This window comes from Loxodonta africana, chromosome 6, assembly GCF_030014295.1.
Source record: "Loxodonta africana isolate mLoxAfr1 chromosome 6, mLoxAfr1.hap2, whole genome shotgun sequence".
Taxonomy (NCBI): Eukaryota; Metazoa; Chordata; class Mammalia; order Proboscidea; family Elephantidae; genus Loxodonta; species Loxodonta africana.
Genome location: NC_087347.1, coordinates 79,534,504 through 79,552,987, shown reverse-complemented (window position 1 = coordinate 79,552,987; position 18,484 = coordinate 79,534,504). Strand labels below are relative to the sequence as shown.

General features: G+C 38.1%; 1 protein-coding gene across 2 annotated transcripts in view; it reads left to right on the top strand.

The window, feature by feature from the left end:
- Positions 1-18,277, top strand: part of XIRP2 (xin actin binding repeat containing 2) — an 81,662-nt gene extending 63,385 nt beyond the window's left edge. Inside the window, exons 7-9 of one of the 2 annotated variants that reach the window (XM_023542869.2) lie at positions 265-9,649; positions 12,643-12,776; positions 15,198-15,307. In XM_023542869.2, the coding sequence (XP_023398637.2) occupies positions 265-9,649; positions 12,643-12,737 (9,480 nt within the window). In that variant the 3' untranslated portion in view covers positions 12,738-12,776; positions 15,198-15,307. Of the gene's footprint in view, positions 1-264; positions 9,650-12,642; positions 12,777-15,197 lie in introns of both variants that reach the window. The other variant, XM_064287041.1, reaches the window with a different exon arrangement.
- Positions 18,278-18,484: the final 207 nt, after the last annotated feature.

The window sequence follows — 18,484 nt, the reverse complement described above, 5'->3', positions numbered from 1 at the left end:
AGATTATGTGTAAATGTTAAAAATACTTAGTAGTTGATGGGTTGAATGTGCAGTATAACTTTACAGTGCAAATGGACAGAAGCAAAGATAGCAACAAACATTGAATATGGCTCCTAAGTATGTCTTTAAATGAAGTATATCATAGGCTATTCCCAATAGAGATGTCATAGCAGGGTCCCGGTATGTGGACAATAAAGGGCAGTGACTAGGAAGCTTCTACCACTGCAGCTATCTTTATAAGATTTGATTTCCTCTCCCCTAAAGATTGAAAGTGAATATGAAGAGACTTTAAAGCCACCTTCAGTTGTGGATACCTCTTCTACTTCTTGCACTTCGACCAACAAGAGAAAGGAAATATCAACCACAAGATATAGTGACCACAATGTCACTTCTTCAGTGCTGGCACAAGTTAATGCCACTCCTTCTGGAAAGACAGAAGAATTTCCTCCTCCCCCACCTGATGTGCTTCAGACTCCAATAGATGTGACAGCATTTTCCCAGTCCCCTGAATCACCTAGTCCTGCTAGAAGACCACCAGTCCCCAAAGAATTATATTCCAAGCAAAGAAATTTGTATGAATTAAATCGCTTATATAAACACATTCATCCTGAATTAAGAAAAAACTTAGAAAAAGACTACATCAGTGAGGTTTCTGAGATTGTTTCTAGTCAAGTGAACTCAGGGAGTTCAGGTTCAGCAGATGTACAACAAGTCCGGTATGTTTTTGAAAATAAAAATGACAGGTCTCAGAAAGATCTGAATGCTGAAAGAGAACACATGGAGTGGGATGAAATTCTGAAGGGGGAGGTACAGTCCATGAGATGGATCTTTGAGAATCAGCCATTAGATTCCATCAACATTGGCTCTCAAGATGAAGGCAGCATCCCGAAGGGCATCGCTGATCAAGAAATCATTGCTGGTGGTGATGTGAAGTATACCACATGGATGTTTGAAACCCAACCCATAGATACACTGGGGGTTCATTCTTCTGTCACTACAGAAAATGCTGAGAAGCTTCCTGAGCTAGCCAGAGGAGATGTGCGTGCAGCACAGAGGATGTTTGAAACAAAGCCATTAGATGCACTGAATAAAATGCATCAGAGTCAAGAAGAATCAGAAGTAACTACTATTAAGGACATAACTGGGGGGGATGTCAAGACTGTGAGATACATGTTTGAGACTCAACATCTAGATCAACTTGGACAGCTTCATTCAGTGGATGAGGTTCACTTACTGCAACTCAGGTCTGAGCTCAAAGAAATTAAAGGAAATGTGAAGAGAAGTATAAAATGCTTTGAAACCCAACCTTTATACGTTATTAGAGATGGTTCAGGCCAAATGCTAGAAATTAAAACTGTTCACAGAGAAGATGTTGAAAAGGGTGATGTGAGAACAGCACGTTGGATGTTTGAAACACAGCCCTTGGACACAATTAATAAAGATATCACAGAAATTAAAGTTGTCCGAGGAATATCCATAAAAGAGAATGTCAAAGGTGGGGTGAGTAAGGCAAAATGGTTATTTGAAACCCAACCTTTGGAGAAAATTAAAGAACAGACAGAAGAAGTAGTCATTGAAAAGGAAATGATAATAGGTACGGATGTCTCCAGAAAGTGTTGGATGTTTGAAACCCAGCCATTAGACATTCTAAAAGAACTTCCTGATGCAGATCCTCTACCACCTGAGGAGATAATAGGTGGTGATGTGCAAGCTACTAAACATCTATTTGAAACACTTCCAATAGAGGCTTTAAAAGATAGCCCTGATGTAGGAAAGCTTCAAAAAATTACTGCCTCTGAAGAGGAAAAGGGGGATGTTAGGCACCAGAAATGGATTTTTGAAACCCAACCTCTGGAAGAGATTAGAGAAGATAAAAAAGAGTACACAAGGACAGTGAAACTTGAAGAGGTTGACAGAGGAGATGTAAGGAATTACACACATATTTTTGAATCAAACAATTTAATTAAATTTGATGCATCACATAAAATAGAGGTGGAAGGAGTCAGAAGAGGTGCTGTGGAGTTAAATAAATCTCTCTTTGAAACAACACCACTGTATGCCATTCAAGATCACCTAGGAAAATATCATCAAGTAAAGACAGTCCAGCAAGAAGAAATCCTAAGAGGCGATGTGAGAAGCTGTAGGTGGCTTTTTGAAACAAGGCCTATTGACCAGTTTGATGAAAGCATTCATAAATTTCAGATTATCAGAGGAATATCTGCTCAAGAAATACAGACTGGAAATGTAAAATCTGCTAAATGGTTGTTTGAAACCCAACCTCTTGATTCAATTAAATATTTTAGCAATATGGGTGAAACAGAAAATAAAACTGAACAAGCGACAGATATTATTAAGGGGGATGTCAAAACCTGTAGATGGCTTTTTGAAACACAGCCAATGGAGACTCTTTATGAAAAAGTTTCATTAGTGACTGGCAATGAAGAAATTCATAAGGGAGACGTCAAAACCTGTAGTTGGCTTTTTGAAACTCGGCCACTTGATTCCATAAAAGATGATTCTGAAACAACAGTCAAATTGCAAACTGTAAAACAGGAGGAGATCCAAGGTGGGGATGTTCGTGCAGCATGTTTTCTTTTTGAGACAGAAAATTTGGACAGCATACAAGGAGAAGAAGGAAAGGAAATCAAGCCTATGGAAATAGATATCCAAGCTGGAGATGTTTCCAGCATGCGGTATAAATTTGAAAATCAGTCCTTAGATTCCACAAGTTCCAGTTCAGAGGAAGTTTTGAAAAAGATCAAAACCTTAAAAACTGAAGATATTCAAAAAGGCAGTGTTTTAAATTGTAGGTGGCTTTTTGAAAACCAACCAATTGATATGATAAAAGAAAGCCAAGAAGGTGATGAATTAGTTAAGACAGTGACAGACATACAAGGTGGGGATGTAAGAAAACGGTGCTTTATTTTTGAGACTTTTTCTTTAGATAAGATTAAAGAAGAATCTGACTGTATCAGCACCAAGGAAACAAGTACTGAAGAAGTAATAAAGGGGGACGTGAAAAGCTACAGAATGCTGTTTGAAACTCAGCCGCTCTATGCAATACAAGACCGAGAAGGTTATTATCATGAAGTGACAACAGTTAAAAAGGAAGAGGTAATTCACGGAGATGTACGAGGGACAAGGTGGCTTTTTGAAACAAAACCATTAGACTCAATTAATCAACCTGATACTGTGTATATTATTAAATCTGTCACACAAGAAGACATTCAGAAGGGAGATGTTAATTCTGTCAGATACAGATTTGAAACACAGCCACTGGATAAGATTTCTGAAGAGTCACATGATATTGTGCCCACCGTTGACTATATTCAAGGTGGGAATGTAAAGACCAGTAAACAATTATTTGAGTCTGCAAATGTGGATAAAAATACTTCTGTAAGAACAGTAAGCATCAATGAAATACAAAAGGGCAATGTTAGAACATCTACTTGGCTATTTGAAACCCACACTCTAGATGAATTGAGAGGAGAAGGGTCAGAATATGAAAATATCAAGACAGTCACCCAGGAAGATGTGCAGAAAGGTGACGTTAAACAGGCAGTATGGCTTTTTGAAAATCAGACTTTAGATTCTATTAAGGAAACAGATGAGGGTATCACAAAAATAATCAAGGAAGAAATCCCTCCTTCTGATGTCAAGACAACTACATGGCTCTTTGAAACAACACCCCTTCATGAATTTAACGAAAATAGGGTAGAAAAGGTGGACATCATTGGCAAGAGCATTAAAGAAACCTTAAAAGAGCTCTACTCTCAAAAAGTCATCGAGGCTCCTGGAATCATCATCGAAGCCAATGAAGTTGGGGATGTTCGAATGGCAAAATACAAGCTCATGAATCAAGCACCTCCTGAGATACAGAAAGAAGAAATTATCGCAGGGGATCTCAGAAATATAACGATGAATCTACTTTCCAAAAGCGACTACACAAAAAGAGGGATTTTGGTTAGTGAAGAAGAGAAGGGCAATGTTAATTTAACGAAAGCTCAATTATTAAACAGATCAACAGAATTTCATGCTGAGAAAGAAGAGATAGTGAGAGGAGATGTACAGCAAGCAATAAAAAAGCTGTTCTCTGAGGAAAGATCTGTCAAGAAAGGCATTGTAATTCAGGAAGATGAAAGAGGAGATATTAACATGACGATCTATTGTCTTCTTCATGAAAATGATGGTGACACAATTGAGCGTGAAGAAGTAGTAGGAGGTGATGTAAAACGCACCATTCATAATCTATTATCTTCCACAGCAAACAATAAAATATCTGAAAGGGCTAAAATTGACGCCTCTGAAAGAGGAAATGTTCAGTTTTTCACAGCATGCATAGAATCTGGAGCTTTGGATTATCTCAAACAACTCCAGACAGGGTCAAAGGAAACACTAACAGGTAGAAAACAAGAGGAAGAAGAAGAAATAATTGGTGGTGACGTTGAGGGCACAAAGCTGTTACTAAAGAAAAGGCAGTCTCAGATTGAACGTACTGTTAATGAAATTGACATCATCCCAGGGGATGTGTATAATACGGCTAAGATTTTTATGATTGAGCCTCAGAGCACAAGCTCTAAGACATCCAAAGAAGAAATTATAAAAGGTGATTTGAAATCAACCCTAAATTCCCTCAGTCAGGCCATAAATCAGAAAACAGTGGCTAAGACAGAAGAAATTATAAAAGGTGACATGCTGGCCACACTCAAGTCACTTAAAGAATCAATCCATCAAGGGATAGAAGCTAGACAGCCTGATGATATTGAGCAGGTTATTGAAAGCTTGGAAAAAGCTGCAAACACAAAGACAGAAATCCTGAAAAAAGAGCTTATCCGAGATGACCTTGAGACATCATTAAGGTCTCTGAAAGAAGCACAAAGGCCTTTCAAAGAGGTAGATAAAGAAGGTGTCATCAAAGAAGATGTGAAAGCTATAAAGGTAGGAGCCTCAGAAGAGCAGAAGGCAGAAATGCACCAGGTGGATCTCCACAGGAACAAAAAGAGTGTTCTTCAGCCAAGACTAGGACCACTTGAGTCAGCGGCCAGGTGGCAGGGTGGCATAGATACGGTCAAGCAAACTACTGCCAAATCTTGTTATGATAATTTAATAGAAGAAAGAACGGAGATTAATCTTCCAAAAGCCCCCAAAGGCACTGTAAAGATTGTCATAGATCGTGAACAAAACAATGATGCTCTTGAGAAAAGCCTTAGAAGGCTATCTAATTCACACCATAAAGCTATTGAAAATGTGTTGGAATCAGGGGATAGAAAGGGTTTCTGGATTGATGCTGCAAAAGAACAGCATCAAAGAGATTTGCATATGAGCCAACAATTGACTTCAACTGTTTCTGTTAAGGAAAACCTAAAAACTAAGGAATCAGCGACAGTGACAGAGCAGAAGGATGATGTCTTTAACTCCACCCGATCTATCGCTAAAGCAGTTGGAAAGCAACAGACGCAAATCTGTGAGCTGAGGAATGGTCACCAGAAGACCGAGGCTTCCTATCCAAAGAGTGCTAAAATGAACAAAAACATGAAAATAGCAACAGATACATCCAGCTCCAAGCCCAATCCTACCCAGCGCCCAGTCAACATGCCAGCTGGGGAAACTTGCAAAGTTACAGAGGACTTTCAGAAGCAAACTTTATTAAAGCAAGAAATGCAATATTCTAATAAGGATATAAAGAAAAATAACAGGAATCTTCAACCAGTGTGGCAGCCTTTGCCTGTAGATCAAGACATATCAAATGTTACAGAAGTGAAATTTTCTGAAAAAAATCACAATAAATTTAAAACAACTGACAGAAAGCAGAAGGCTGATGATGTTCATGTGAAAAGCCAGGACTTTCTAATGAAGACAAATACTTCAACAGACTTGAAAATAGCAATGGAAAAGTCATTTAATCCAATCAACTTTAACCCTGAGAATAATGTGAAAGAAAGTGAGTACCCCCTTCCACCTCCATCCCCGCCTCCTCCTCCACCTTCCAATGGATCATCTGAAATCGAATTTCCACTTCCTCCTCCACCTCCTTTAATGACATTCCCTGAAAAAAATATGTTTCCTCCTTCACTCTCCACAGAGAAGATAAAGGCTGAATTTGAAAGCTTCCCAAACCTCCCTCTTCCACCACCACCAATAGATGAGAAGCCTGAGAGAGAGTGCCTATCAATGTTTCTACCCCCTCCCCCTCCTCCAACTCTATGGCAAAAACCAGCACATCTTTCCTCTTCTGTTCAAGAAAAGCACAGTGGAGCATTCATTCAGCAATATTCTCAACAAGAAGCCTCAAGCTCTGAGCAAAGTCAGTCTCAGACCAAAGTCATGACAGGAAAATCTGGCAGACTTTTACCACCTCCAACATTACCCAAACCAAAATTTCTCAAGCAGAAGCAGATGGAAGATAAAAAGAATCATCATTCCTCAAAAGTTGAAACAGCAAATTCCCTGCTGGATATCGAATGTAAAACCACTCCCCCAAAGGATCAGAAAAGAGTAATGGTGGCGCCTAGCAGTGAGCACACAAAGACAACACTGAACATGTTTAGAGAAAGTCTTGATGAAAGAAAACAAACATCTATTGAGTCTACAAAGCCTGTCTCACAAACAGTTCCAGAAACTTCACCAACCAAGGAAAAACAGATATCACCTCTTCTAAAATCTCATTCACTTCCAGCGGGCTCAGGACAACAAAGTCCAAAACCTTACATGAGAAAATTTAAGACACCTTTAATGATTGCTGAAGAAAAATACAGACAGCAAAGAGAAGAGCTTGAAAAACAGAAACAAGAGAGTTCTTGTTACAAAATAGCCAAAACCGAAAGCCAAAATCAAAACATAGTAGAGGTGGAAAAGGAAGTGCTGTTACAAAAAACAAACGAGGAGTTTCCCTTACCTGCAAAGGGTTTAGAGATCACTGTGGTCCAGTTCACTCCAGACTCTCAAAATGATGCTCGAATAATGGAAATCAGCACAGATAACCACCTCTCCGCAACATCAGCAGTGTCAGTAGCTGCCAAGAAGCTCCAAGATGTTTCAGCAGCCTCAGAAGACAAAGATAGCATTAAAAAGGAAATTTTAGAGAGCTCAAGAGACATTATAGGATCTAAATCAGTTAGTGAAATGAAAGAGAGTCACCAAGAATGTAGGACACAACAGAATAAGTATCTGGAGCAGCTGCACATGCCCCCAAACAAGCCAGTCCCTCCAAGTTTTAAAGTTAAAACTATCAAGCTCCCAACTTTAGATTCTAAACTAAAGGAAACAGACCGCAGCTATGAAAGCCATAAAAAGCAGCATGAAGTTAAAGTTCAAACCGTTACTAAACAACAGCATCACGAAAGGGAGAAAACTGAAGCAAGCGCTGAGTGTAGTAAGAAGCAAACCGTGGCTGAAAAATATTATCGATTACCTGAGAAGGAGAAAAGAGTGACAAGAAAAGTGCCTGCAGAACCCCCAGAGAAGAAGAACCAAGAAGGAAAGTTCACTATAGTTCATGAGAAGCAAAGAGAGTTTCGAGAATCTGAGAGTGAGAAACTTCCAGGAAATGAAGAAGAAAATCAGGCACCAGCACTGATTGGTCCAAAAGAAGCAAGACTAATAGAGGAAAGAAAACAAGAACATTTTGAGAATAAATCAGCCCAGAAGGCAGTCAAGCAAGAGGTTATTGATATACATCTGGATTCACAGACTCGGAATTTTCCGCAAACACAACTACCGGCTTCTGAAAGTGAAGTCGAACATAAAAAACTGCCCCAGCCGTATAATCGTCTGCAAGAAGAAAAATGTCTCAGAGTCAAGGGCATACAACAGAAACAAGTCTTCTCTAATACTAAAGATTCAAAGCAAGAGATAACACAGAACAAATCTTTATTTTCGTCTGTGAAAGAATCCCAGCAGGATGATGGAAAATGTGCTGTAAATATATTGGAATACTTGAGAAAACGTGAAGAACTACAGGAGATTTTGTCTAGAGTGAAACAGTTTGAAGCAGAGCCAAATAAAAATGGCCTTAAAATATTTCGGACACTGTTAAATATTATTCCAGTATGGCTGATAAGTGAAGAGAGGAGATGCTATGGAGTTCGCATTGCCATGGAGAATGATTTAGAAAAAATAAAAGAAGAAATAATGCATATTAAAACTCAAGCAGAGGATATACTTGCGTCCTCTGAGAATATAATTCAAACAGCCATGATGTCCTCTAAAGCAGGAAATCTGAGAAACAAACCTACTAGTCTTAATGAAACGTTACCTGAAGTGCCTAATGTGAATATCAGTTATAAGAAAAACATTGAGCAGAAAGAAAATAAAACTGTAGAAGAGAAAACAGCTCACCATCAAGTAACAACTCATCAAGAAGCAAAAACTGCTCACAATCATGTGGAAACTCATCAGGAAACTAAACTAGATGACAGCAAAATTTCTCCTTCCTGTTTAAAAACAAGACCACAGTCACCTACTTTTATAACAATTGAGTCTACTGCCCGACGATCAGAAACCCCAAGTAAGGATGAGCTTTCTCAATCTCCTAAAAGGGATAGTTCTGTTGAACCATCATCAAGAAGGTCCGTAGTACAAACATCCAGAATTCACAGAGCAAACATCTGCCCTTCTCCGCCCAGGAGTCGCTCTGAACAACTTGTCAAACTCAAAGACACCACTGCAAAGTTATCCAGAGGGACCATCCCAAGTCCGTCAGTAACCCCAGTTCCAATTGTAGAGAAGAGATCTGAGATCATCACGTCTCCAGCAACACTTCGTCGACAAATTAAGATAGAAACTCGTGGTAGGGACTCCCCACCTACAATCACAATACCTGTAAGCGTCGACCAAGTTAATAGTGGTTCATTTAGAGAATCCATGGAAGCACAAGAGGAAGTGAGGCAAGTAGAGAAAAGGACAACTTACACTCACAAAGATGGAGCTAATTCCACTAATCACATAGTGCCAGATATGGAAAGTTTTGATGCGGTTGAAATCATCCGCAAGGTCGAAGTGCCTCGCGTGTCAGGGCACACGCAGAGATACGAAGCAGCCAACCGAACTGTTCAAATGGCTGAAAATTTCGTACATGACCATGAAAATGATATAAACAGATGGTTCAGGGAATTTGAGGATGGCCCAGTTTTTGAAGCAAAGTCAAATAGAAGAGTTTATGCAAATGGAGACGCAAACCATAATATAAAACAAGAAAGTCGTACATTTTGTAAAGAGGAATTTGGAATAACATCTTCAGAAAACACGGGTTTCAGGAACCTTTCCGGCCGACATCCCAGAGAACTGCAAGAAAAAATTTCTTTTAAACAACCCGGGGTATACTCTGAAACAAGGTCTCTAAGTGAACATTTCTCAGGCGTGAATGCATTTGAAAGTCAAGTTGCTGGGTCGAAGACGGCAACCTCTTCGTCGCATAGCTCAGAAGCCAGCAAATCGGGCTTTGACTTCAAGCATGCCCCACCAACCTATGAAGATGTCATTGCTGGCCATATTTTAGATATTTCTGATTCACCTAAAGAACTCAAGAGGAATTTTCAAAAAACATGGCAGGGGAGTGAAAGAGTTTTTGAAAGCCAGGGATATGCAACCTCAGAAGCTTCTGCAGCTGAGATGAGAACCACCTTCCAAGAGGACTCTGCATTCTTAAGTGGTAAATAAGCTTGCAAAGTGTGAAAGAAGATTAACTCCTTTAAAGACCCGCGGTCCATAGCTAAAATGATTTGCAGTTAACAGAGCACGTGGGAAAAAATCAAACCTGATTATAACCTAAAACTAACAGTTTTCCCTTTATGCTTGCATCCTTCTTTTACTATGCTTTTATTTATTTTTGCTTTTACTGCTTTCTCTTTACAAAAGCATCTAGTATATGTGATTCACCTGCACTGTATGAGAATAGCAAATATTACTATAGAGATTATTGACATTGTGTTTGTCAAGGTAAATAAGGCTTTGGATAAAGCATCAGACATAATAATTGTTATTGTGACCCAAACCAAAAACCAAACCCACTGCCGTCGAGCCGACTCCAACCCATAGCGACCCTATAGGACAGAGTAGAACTGCCCCATAGAGTTTCCAAGAAGGGCCTGGTGGATTTGAATTGCCGACCCTTTGGTTAGCAGCCGTAGCCCTTAACCACTACGCCACCAGGGTTTCCATTATTGTGATAGCATTAATAATTATATACAGCTATATATTTATTAAAAAATATATAATCATGACACATTATTAGTATTTCATATTAAAAACTTATTATTTCATCCAGTTGGTTTAGATGATATTCAGTAACATCACCTGACCTACAATTGATGTATTTTCCAGGGCTTTGAACTGGTTTGTTCTAGTTCAAACCCCTGTGGAGAATTTGCATTTCCACCCCCAGATACACTGAATCAGAATCAACATTTTAACAAGATCCCCCAGCGATTCTTATGTCTAATACATTTTGAGAACTGCTGCAATACTAACAGAAACCCTGGTGGTGTAGTGGCTAAGAGCTATGGCTGTTAACCAAAAGGCCAGCAGTTCAAAACCACAGGTGCTCCTTGGGATCCCTATGGGGCAGTTCTACTCTGTCATATAGGGTTCTTTTGAGTTGGAATCCACTTGATGGCAAACGGGTTTGGGTTTTTTTTTTTTTTTTTTTTGGGTTTTGGCAATACTAATGGTTCTCGGAATTGGTCCCTAATCAGCAGCATTAGCACTGCCTAGGAACTTGTTAGAAATGCAAATTCTCAGCATGAGTTTGAACCAGAAAGAACTGGTTCTAAGCCCTGGTATTTTTAACTGCCAGACTTAAATGGTGTTTTCCTTTGAATCCCGTACAACCTGGTAATGGTAATAATCCAAGAAAAAATTCACACTCTTCATATGTGCTGTAAGGGTTTTTTTCTTGAGCTGCGACTCTAACAAATGTGTGGGCGTGAAATTAGACTTTTTATGTATTTAATTGTTATTGCTTTAGATATTGTTGGCTTTCTCTAATACCACTGCTTGTTTGTTTTTATAACTTATTTTTTATCTTTCTAAAAACAAACCCCAAATGATAGTTCAGTTTTCCTCAATCATAGATGAACATGGACATTATGTTTTCAAAATTTGATTATATTTAGAAGGAGGGAGATTGAAAACGTATGAACTTAGCACAGTTTCTTAAGCATCAGGGAACAGCTTGTTTCTTTATATTATTCTTTTTTTTTTTTTTACTATTAATGAGATTTCACAAAAAAAGGATTTGACATAATTAATGAGCATCATTAGTGTAGCCCATTCTTTTAGATGGATTGAAAGAAATAGCAAGCTTAAAAATAAAAACTGCCAAAACCGATGATTATGTGTCTATCATACTTGTGACATACGTGTCTAGTAGATTAATATGGATCCTTAATATGCTTGCTGCTGACATAATTAAGCAAAGCTGTCTAATTAACTTCAAATGCTCAGTTTGTTAAGATAGCTCAAAATCACATAGAAAATACAAAGAAACTGTGTTAAATGTAGAACTACATCTCCTGCTAGAACCAAATAAGCAGAAGGGATCTCTCTGCTCTTACATATGACTAATGTGAAAACTTAGTTATTCGCAGAGGATCATTGTGAGGATCAAAAGCAATACTGACTGACGTGAAAGTTCTATGCCAGCTTTGAACCACTATGCAAATAGTGGCTAGGAGTATAACTACTATTATTCATAAAAAAATAGAGGCTAGTAATCACAGGAGAGCAGCAGGAAGTGACTACAGGTAGTTTACACCAATGGAAGAGGCAGGAAAATTATAAGAAGCAGACAAGAGAATTCAAAAAGCCCTAAAATCTAAAAGCTATTTAGATGGAAGGAAAGTGGCCTTAAAACACTTCATTCTATCCAGGAATGTTGTTGTATTACAACTAAGAGTTGGTGTCATGGAGGCAACCCTAATCATCAAGAAAATATTTAATCAAATACAATGTCCTCATCTTAAAAAGATATATACATATATTTGATTCTTGTTATTTGAGGCAGTTATGTTCTATAAAGTCCCTGTGAACACTCTATTAGTGACTACTGGACCAGCCTTATGCATTAGAGACTCAAAGTTTTTGCCACTCTGCACAATTCCTATGTCTATGAATGACCACACAGGCACCCTGAGTATTAATTTTGGGGCTTACAAATAAATTTTAGAAAGTAGGCAGATTTGCAAATATGGAATCTGTGAATAATGAGGATCAACTGTATTTTAGGAATTTCTAACCAGAATGCTTTAAAAAATAAAGTCTTTGGACCAAGTTGCTAGATGAAAACCTTTATATATGTAGAAAGTTCATTTATCCAGAATGATAAATTCTCTCAATGTTTCCCATAGCTGAGTTTATATATTTTGATGTATTAAAGTTAATTAATATATTTATTCCTGCATCTTTCCTCAAATGCACAAACAGTGGGGATGGTAGAATAAGGTTGATTGTCTAAGAGCCTACCTGATGGGCAGAGTTGTCTATGCCTGGAGGAGCAGCGTTGGGACAATTTTCTTAGAGGTTTCGACTGTAAATGCATGGCCAATTAATATGGTGGGGGTGGTGTTTTGTTGCATTTTTACTATGTGGTTTAATATCATACTATATAAGTCTTTTTAATTTTTTTTAATTTTCTTTTATTTTTAGAAACTGGTGATCCAAGACAAGGAAATTTGTATACTTTGTCAAGAGGCAGTTTATCCAATGGAGTGCTTAGTAGCAGACAAGCAGAGTTTTCATAAGTCCTGCTTCCGATGTCACCATTGCAACAGTAAACTGAGGTAAATGCTTTGGTAGTTTGTGGCAGAAACATTCTTTGGCATTCCTTGACTTGCAGCCGTGTCTGCCCCCCTGGTCAGATGGCCATCCTTCCTCTATTTCTGTCTCTGAGTCTGTCCTCTTTTATAAGACACCACTCAGATGAGATTAGGACCCACCCTGCTCCAGTGTGACCTCCTGTTAACTGATAAGGTCTTCAAAGGCCCTATTTCCAAACAAAAGCCACCTTCACAGATACCAGGGCTCAGGACTTGAATACATCTTTTTGTTTGTCATACAACTGAGTCCATAACACTCTTTCCCAGCTTTCTGCCAGGCTAATGTCTCTTTGTTTACCAGATCTCAACTGAGATTTTATATCTTCAGAGAAGCCTGCTTTGACTCCCAAGTACAGGTCAGGTCCTTCCTTTCGTATCTTAAATGTATTATTCCATTTCCTTCTGGCATAAAAAATTGCTGTAGAAATGTCTGATAATATTTTCTTCACCTTAAAATTCATTTGCTCTTTTTTATAGGTATGTAAAGAATTTTTTCTTTAAATCTAGTAATTTTACTAGACTATTTCTTCATATTTGCCATTCCAGGTTGATAGTGTCAGTTACCCAGTTTGTTCTTTATATACATAGTTTGAAACATTTTATATCAAGAAGGGTTTCTTGAATTACAGGATTTTTTTGGTATTTGACCTGTTTCCTTGCTTTAGTTTTCTTCTTCAGAAATTCTTGTTGCACATACATTGGATACTTTTTGCCTATCTCTAGTATTAGTCTCTTTCTCTTAAATCCTTTTAATCTGTCTCCATTCCTTTTTGATTTTTAAAAATTTTCATCTTATTTTTCTGCGTCTCTTCTTTAAATACTTTTATTGTGTTTATTTGCTCTTGTGTTTCTTTCAGTTTAGTTTTTATTGCCAGCATCTCACCCCCCCCCCCCATTTCTGTCACTTCATTTATGAGTTTTTTCTATTTGTGCTTCATGTTGTTCTTTCAGGCCTTTTATTACATTGTTAATAATTTTTCCCTCATTTTGAAATGGTAGATTAAAGTTTTGACCTGTTTGAGGCATAATTTTCAGACATATTTCATTGTGTGCAGGGCCTTTATAATGCTCCTTACTTTTTTTTTTCCTCTAAAAAATTCTTGTATAAATTTTACCTCAATACTATTCTGTTGCTCATTTTTATGTGAAATTAGTTTTACCAAACTTCCGAAGGAAGTGAAATTCAGAATTGCTTTTCTAACATCGTAGTGCTCCCTGTTTTGTTGTTTCCATATACTGCTCAAAAACATATGGAGGCTTGATTTCTGGGATTTCCTGGCCTATTTCCTCATCCCAACATTGGTCAGGACCTTCTCTTGCAATTCTTTGTCATTCTCTTGTTCAGTAGTGATTCCACTCTCACATTATTTTCTCAGTGTGAAGCCCTATTCTAAAAGGGGGCTTCAGCAGGTCAGTTGTGAGAGTTTGGTTGATTTAGCCTCTTCAGTTTTTCATATCATAGGCCTCTTGCACTCACTGGCTATCGGAGAGGGCAAAACCCATCCCATTTTCAGTTGTTATTCTGTAATTGGCATGTGATATTTTCTAGTAAACATTGGCTAGCTCTTTTGGGGTCTCCTATTTTCTTGCCCATCAGACACCTTTTTTGCTTCCTCTGATATCTACAAAACAGATACAACTATTATGGACCTCATGTGGCTAGTGGTGGTTTGTATTCCTCCCTTTGTATTTTGGGGTTGGTGGGGATGCCTGGTCTCTTAATTATAAGCTGTTATAAATGTTATCCATGGGTTTTAAATCTTGCTGTCTAATTGCTCTGGGTGGAGATGCAGAGATATTAAAAATCTATGCTGCCGCCTCCCACTGAATTTGATTTTAATTGTTGTTGTTGTTGTTAGGTGCTGTTGAGTTGGCTCCAACTCAAAGCAGCCCCATGCACAACAGAATGAAACACTGCCTGGTCCTGCAATATATTTGTTGATCTCCCTAAAGAGGCCAGATAAATAATTGCATACTCAATATTTCCAATTCGTTCAAAATCCAGTTAACTAGGAAGTTCAAAGAGTTGATTTTGTGTATGTGTGTGTGTGTGGTATTCAGGATAATGAATCTAAATGCCATCCCTCACATAAATCCTTTACTTAGCACAGGTTTAGTCCCAGTCTTTTGCATCATCTTTATCTACATGTGCATGTTTATTGCCTGTTATACCAATACCTGACTTACCTCATCAAATTCTAAAAACTGCAAGATATACACCATGTAGGATACTAGTGGTAACTGTTATCTACTAATTAGTGAGGATATTCCTTTTGCCAGTGTGTTAATTGTACTGACTGACTCATTATTAAAATAATTAATACCCTATGAATTTTCCATTAAAATACAGAATGCTAAAAGTTTTTTCTGTTTTCTTTTTGGCAGTTTGGGAAATTATGCATCACTTCATGGAAAAATATATTGTAAACCTCACTTCAAGCAACTTTTCAAATCTAAAGGAAATTATGATGAAGGTTTTGGACACAAACAGCATAAAGATAAATGGACTAGCAAAAATCAAAGCAGCTCAGTGGACTTTATTCCAAATAAAGAAACAAATATGTGTAAAAATAATGCAGGAAACACTCCTGTACTTGAAAATCTTAAACATTTAGATTCTGTGAATAATGAAGAGCAAAGGGGTGAGTTCAGAAAACTAGGGGAAAGGGGAAAATTAAGAATCATTTGGCCTCCTTCCAGGGAGATGCCTAAGAAAGCCTTCACCCTGGAGGAAGAGCTCAAAATGAATAAACCTAAATGGCCACCTGAAATGACAATTCCTATACCTCCTGAAATTAAAAGTGAATCACTGATAGAACATGCTAAGCCTCTGGATAATAACGGACAAGAGCAAGATAATATATCTTTCTTGCAGCCGTATCTGCAGCCCATTCTTATGAGTCAGAAAGAGGATCTTATAGGAATCAAAGAAATGAAAGTGTGTGAAGCAAGAAAAGAGGAGAAGGAAGGAAATAAAAATGTGCAAGATAAGCTGAATGAAGCTGAAGATATAAAGAACAAGAAGAAAAGTGAAATGGATCTTAATGACGATGATAATGTGGTTGTGCAGAGTTCTGAAGAGGAGGAAAATGAAAAAATTAATGAACCTGATGGTGCGGAAGTTTTACAGGTTACTAACACTGATGATGAGGTGGTTTCGGGATATCGTAAAGAGAATCTGAATAAGAATAATAATAACAATTATGTAGCGGTCTCACATCTGAATAATTGTAGGCAAAAGATATCTATTTTAGAGTTTCCTAATCTATTATCACTGTCAAAGGAAGCAAAATACACTGCAAGTGAATATGAAATTGAGAAGTTGGAAAATGCATCTAGAATTTCAGAGTTACTTGGTATGTTTGAATCTGAAAAGACTAATTCGAGGAATGTACTGGCTCTGGCTCTCAATAAACAGACTCACAGAGCTACTGCTGGCAGTCCTGTGCAGTCTGCTCCAAAATCAGGCCTCCACGGTGGGCTAAGAGCCAAGGGGAAAGGTTCAATAGCCCCTTCTGATACAAACATATTAAACAGCAGGGGAAATCACTCAAGTAACAAAAATCTACACTTCTTCTTTTCCAACACTGTGAAAATCGCTGCTTTTTCCAAGAAAGATGAGAACATTTTTGAGTGTAATTTAATAGATTCTGTAGATGAAGTTAAAAACATGCCATGCCTGTATTTAAAAGAATTTGGGAATGACATCAGTCATTGGCATGGGGAAACAATAGTTGCAGCCCACGGTAATGAAAACCCAAGCTTTGATGTTCTGAGCAGTGAATGTGCAGCTAAGCCTTCATTTCCCAACGTGGAGGTGCAGTCTGAGCAACTCACTGTGGAAGAGCAAATTAAAAGGAATAGGTGTTACAGTGACACGGAGTGAAACATCATTGACCACTCGCCGCCACCCATAGGTGCTGAGAAATATCGATGTCCTTATGTAAGACTTTGGGATTTTGATAAACTTTTCTTGAACTTGTTGATAAACTTAATGTTCAGAAATCTCATGTCTATCACAATGAAATATTTCTGGTATTATGATTTTTTTTCATAATTCGTTTAAATCTACTTTTCTTGTTCTGAATGAAATGAGCAATGTGGCTATGTTTTCTTGACAAATAGCACTTAAGTATATTGCTCTGTTTTTCTACAGGCCAGATAACATTATTGATGAGATTCTATACTGCTGATATTTATCTCAATTCTTACACCTTCTTTATAATTTCTGCTGAAATAAAATTAAATCACCTGGGGTGCATACAAAAAACACTTCTGTGACTTTATTCCATATGTGTTACCATTCTAAGTAAATATGTTTTCCATAATTTAGGAAGTTTTTTTCTTGGCGCAAGTATTTACCACACACACACACACACACACACAAGTCCTGGAAAAAATACTAGTCCAAAGTCATCGTATTTTTAGAAAATATAAATTTTGCCTTCTCTTTTGTTCTCTGTTTTAAAGATATGAGGATTCTTTAAATGATAACCTATATAAAACTGTCGTGGAATACGTTTGTAAACATTTAAGGAAAAATACCTATTATCCTCCAGACTCATGTAGGGTCTTGTAAAAATGGGTTGGGGGCAGTGTCTGACCTCTCCAACCCCATGAGGGGGAAGAAGAATCAAGATCAACAGTGCAAGGCTGACTGTCATGAGGGAGAGGCCAGACAAGCTTCCTCCCTCCACCATCTTTACTAATCCTGACACCAGCCATTCCTCACACAGCACTCTCTACTGGCTTCAATAATTCATCGCAATGGCCACACAGAACTCACAAACCAGTCACAATTACGGGGTTCATTAGGGAAGTAACAGTTACAACTCAGGCTCAGGAACACTCAGGATATAATTCTTCCATCAGGATAGCCTCTTCCCAGCTGTGCTCACAGGCACGCCTCTTCCTGACGCTCAGTCTCTGCCCAAAGTCACTCAGCTTTCTCTCTCTGTGGACTGAGAATTCCACAGTGTCATTTCCTGCTACCAGGTCTCTGCTGGTCTCTCTTCCTTGGTGAAGGTGTTCTTCCTTCTGCTCTGGAAATGGATCTTTTAGGGCAAAACTGACCAATCTCCTTGGTAGGCCACAATTAGCCTATCACATAATCACCTGGGTAGGAGGTACAAGCCCATGGCTGGAAAGGCCATACACCAAAGTAATTAATTGCACCGTAGGGCCATAACCAAAAAAACAAAACCCACTGCTGTCAAGTCGATTCCGACTAATAGCGCTACTGTAGGACACAGTAGAACAGCCCCACAGGGTTTTCAAGGCCATAAATCTTTACAGAAGTGGAGCAGCTGGTGGGTTCAAATCACCAACTCTTCAGTTAGCAGCCGAGTGTTTTAACCACAGTGCCAGCAGGGCTGCTCGTGCGGCCCATACCCAGGAATAAACTGAATTAGAAAGCTTTAGAAGTTGTTTAAATAAATTATGCACATTGCATTTTTATTACTTACTTTATCAACAAATACGTAAATCATATCAGTACATTTTTTTCAGGTTTTTTTCTGATCATGTTTTGATAACTATCAAACCTGTTCACATATTTGGCAGCATAAACACAAAACATTCCCTTTATATACGTACAAAACCAAAATACAGTGTTGAAGACTATTTATTTTTAGAAAGTATGACAAATTTCCTTTTGCTAGTATCTTCTCAAC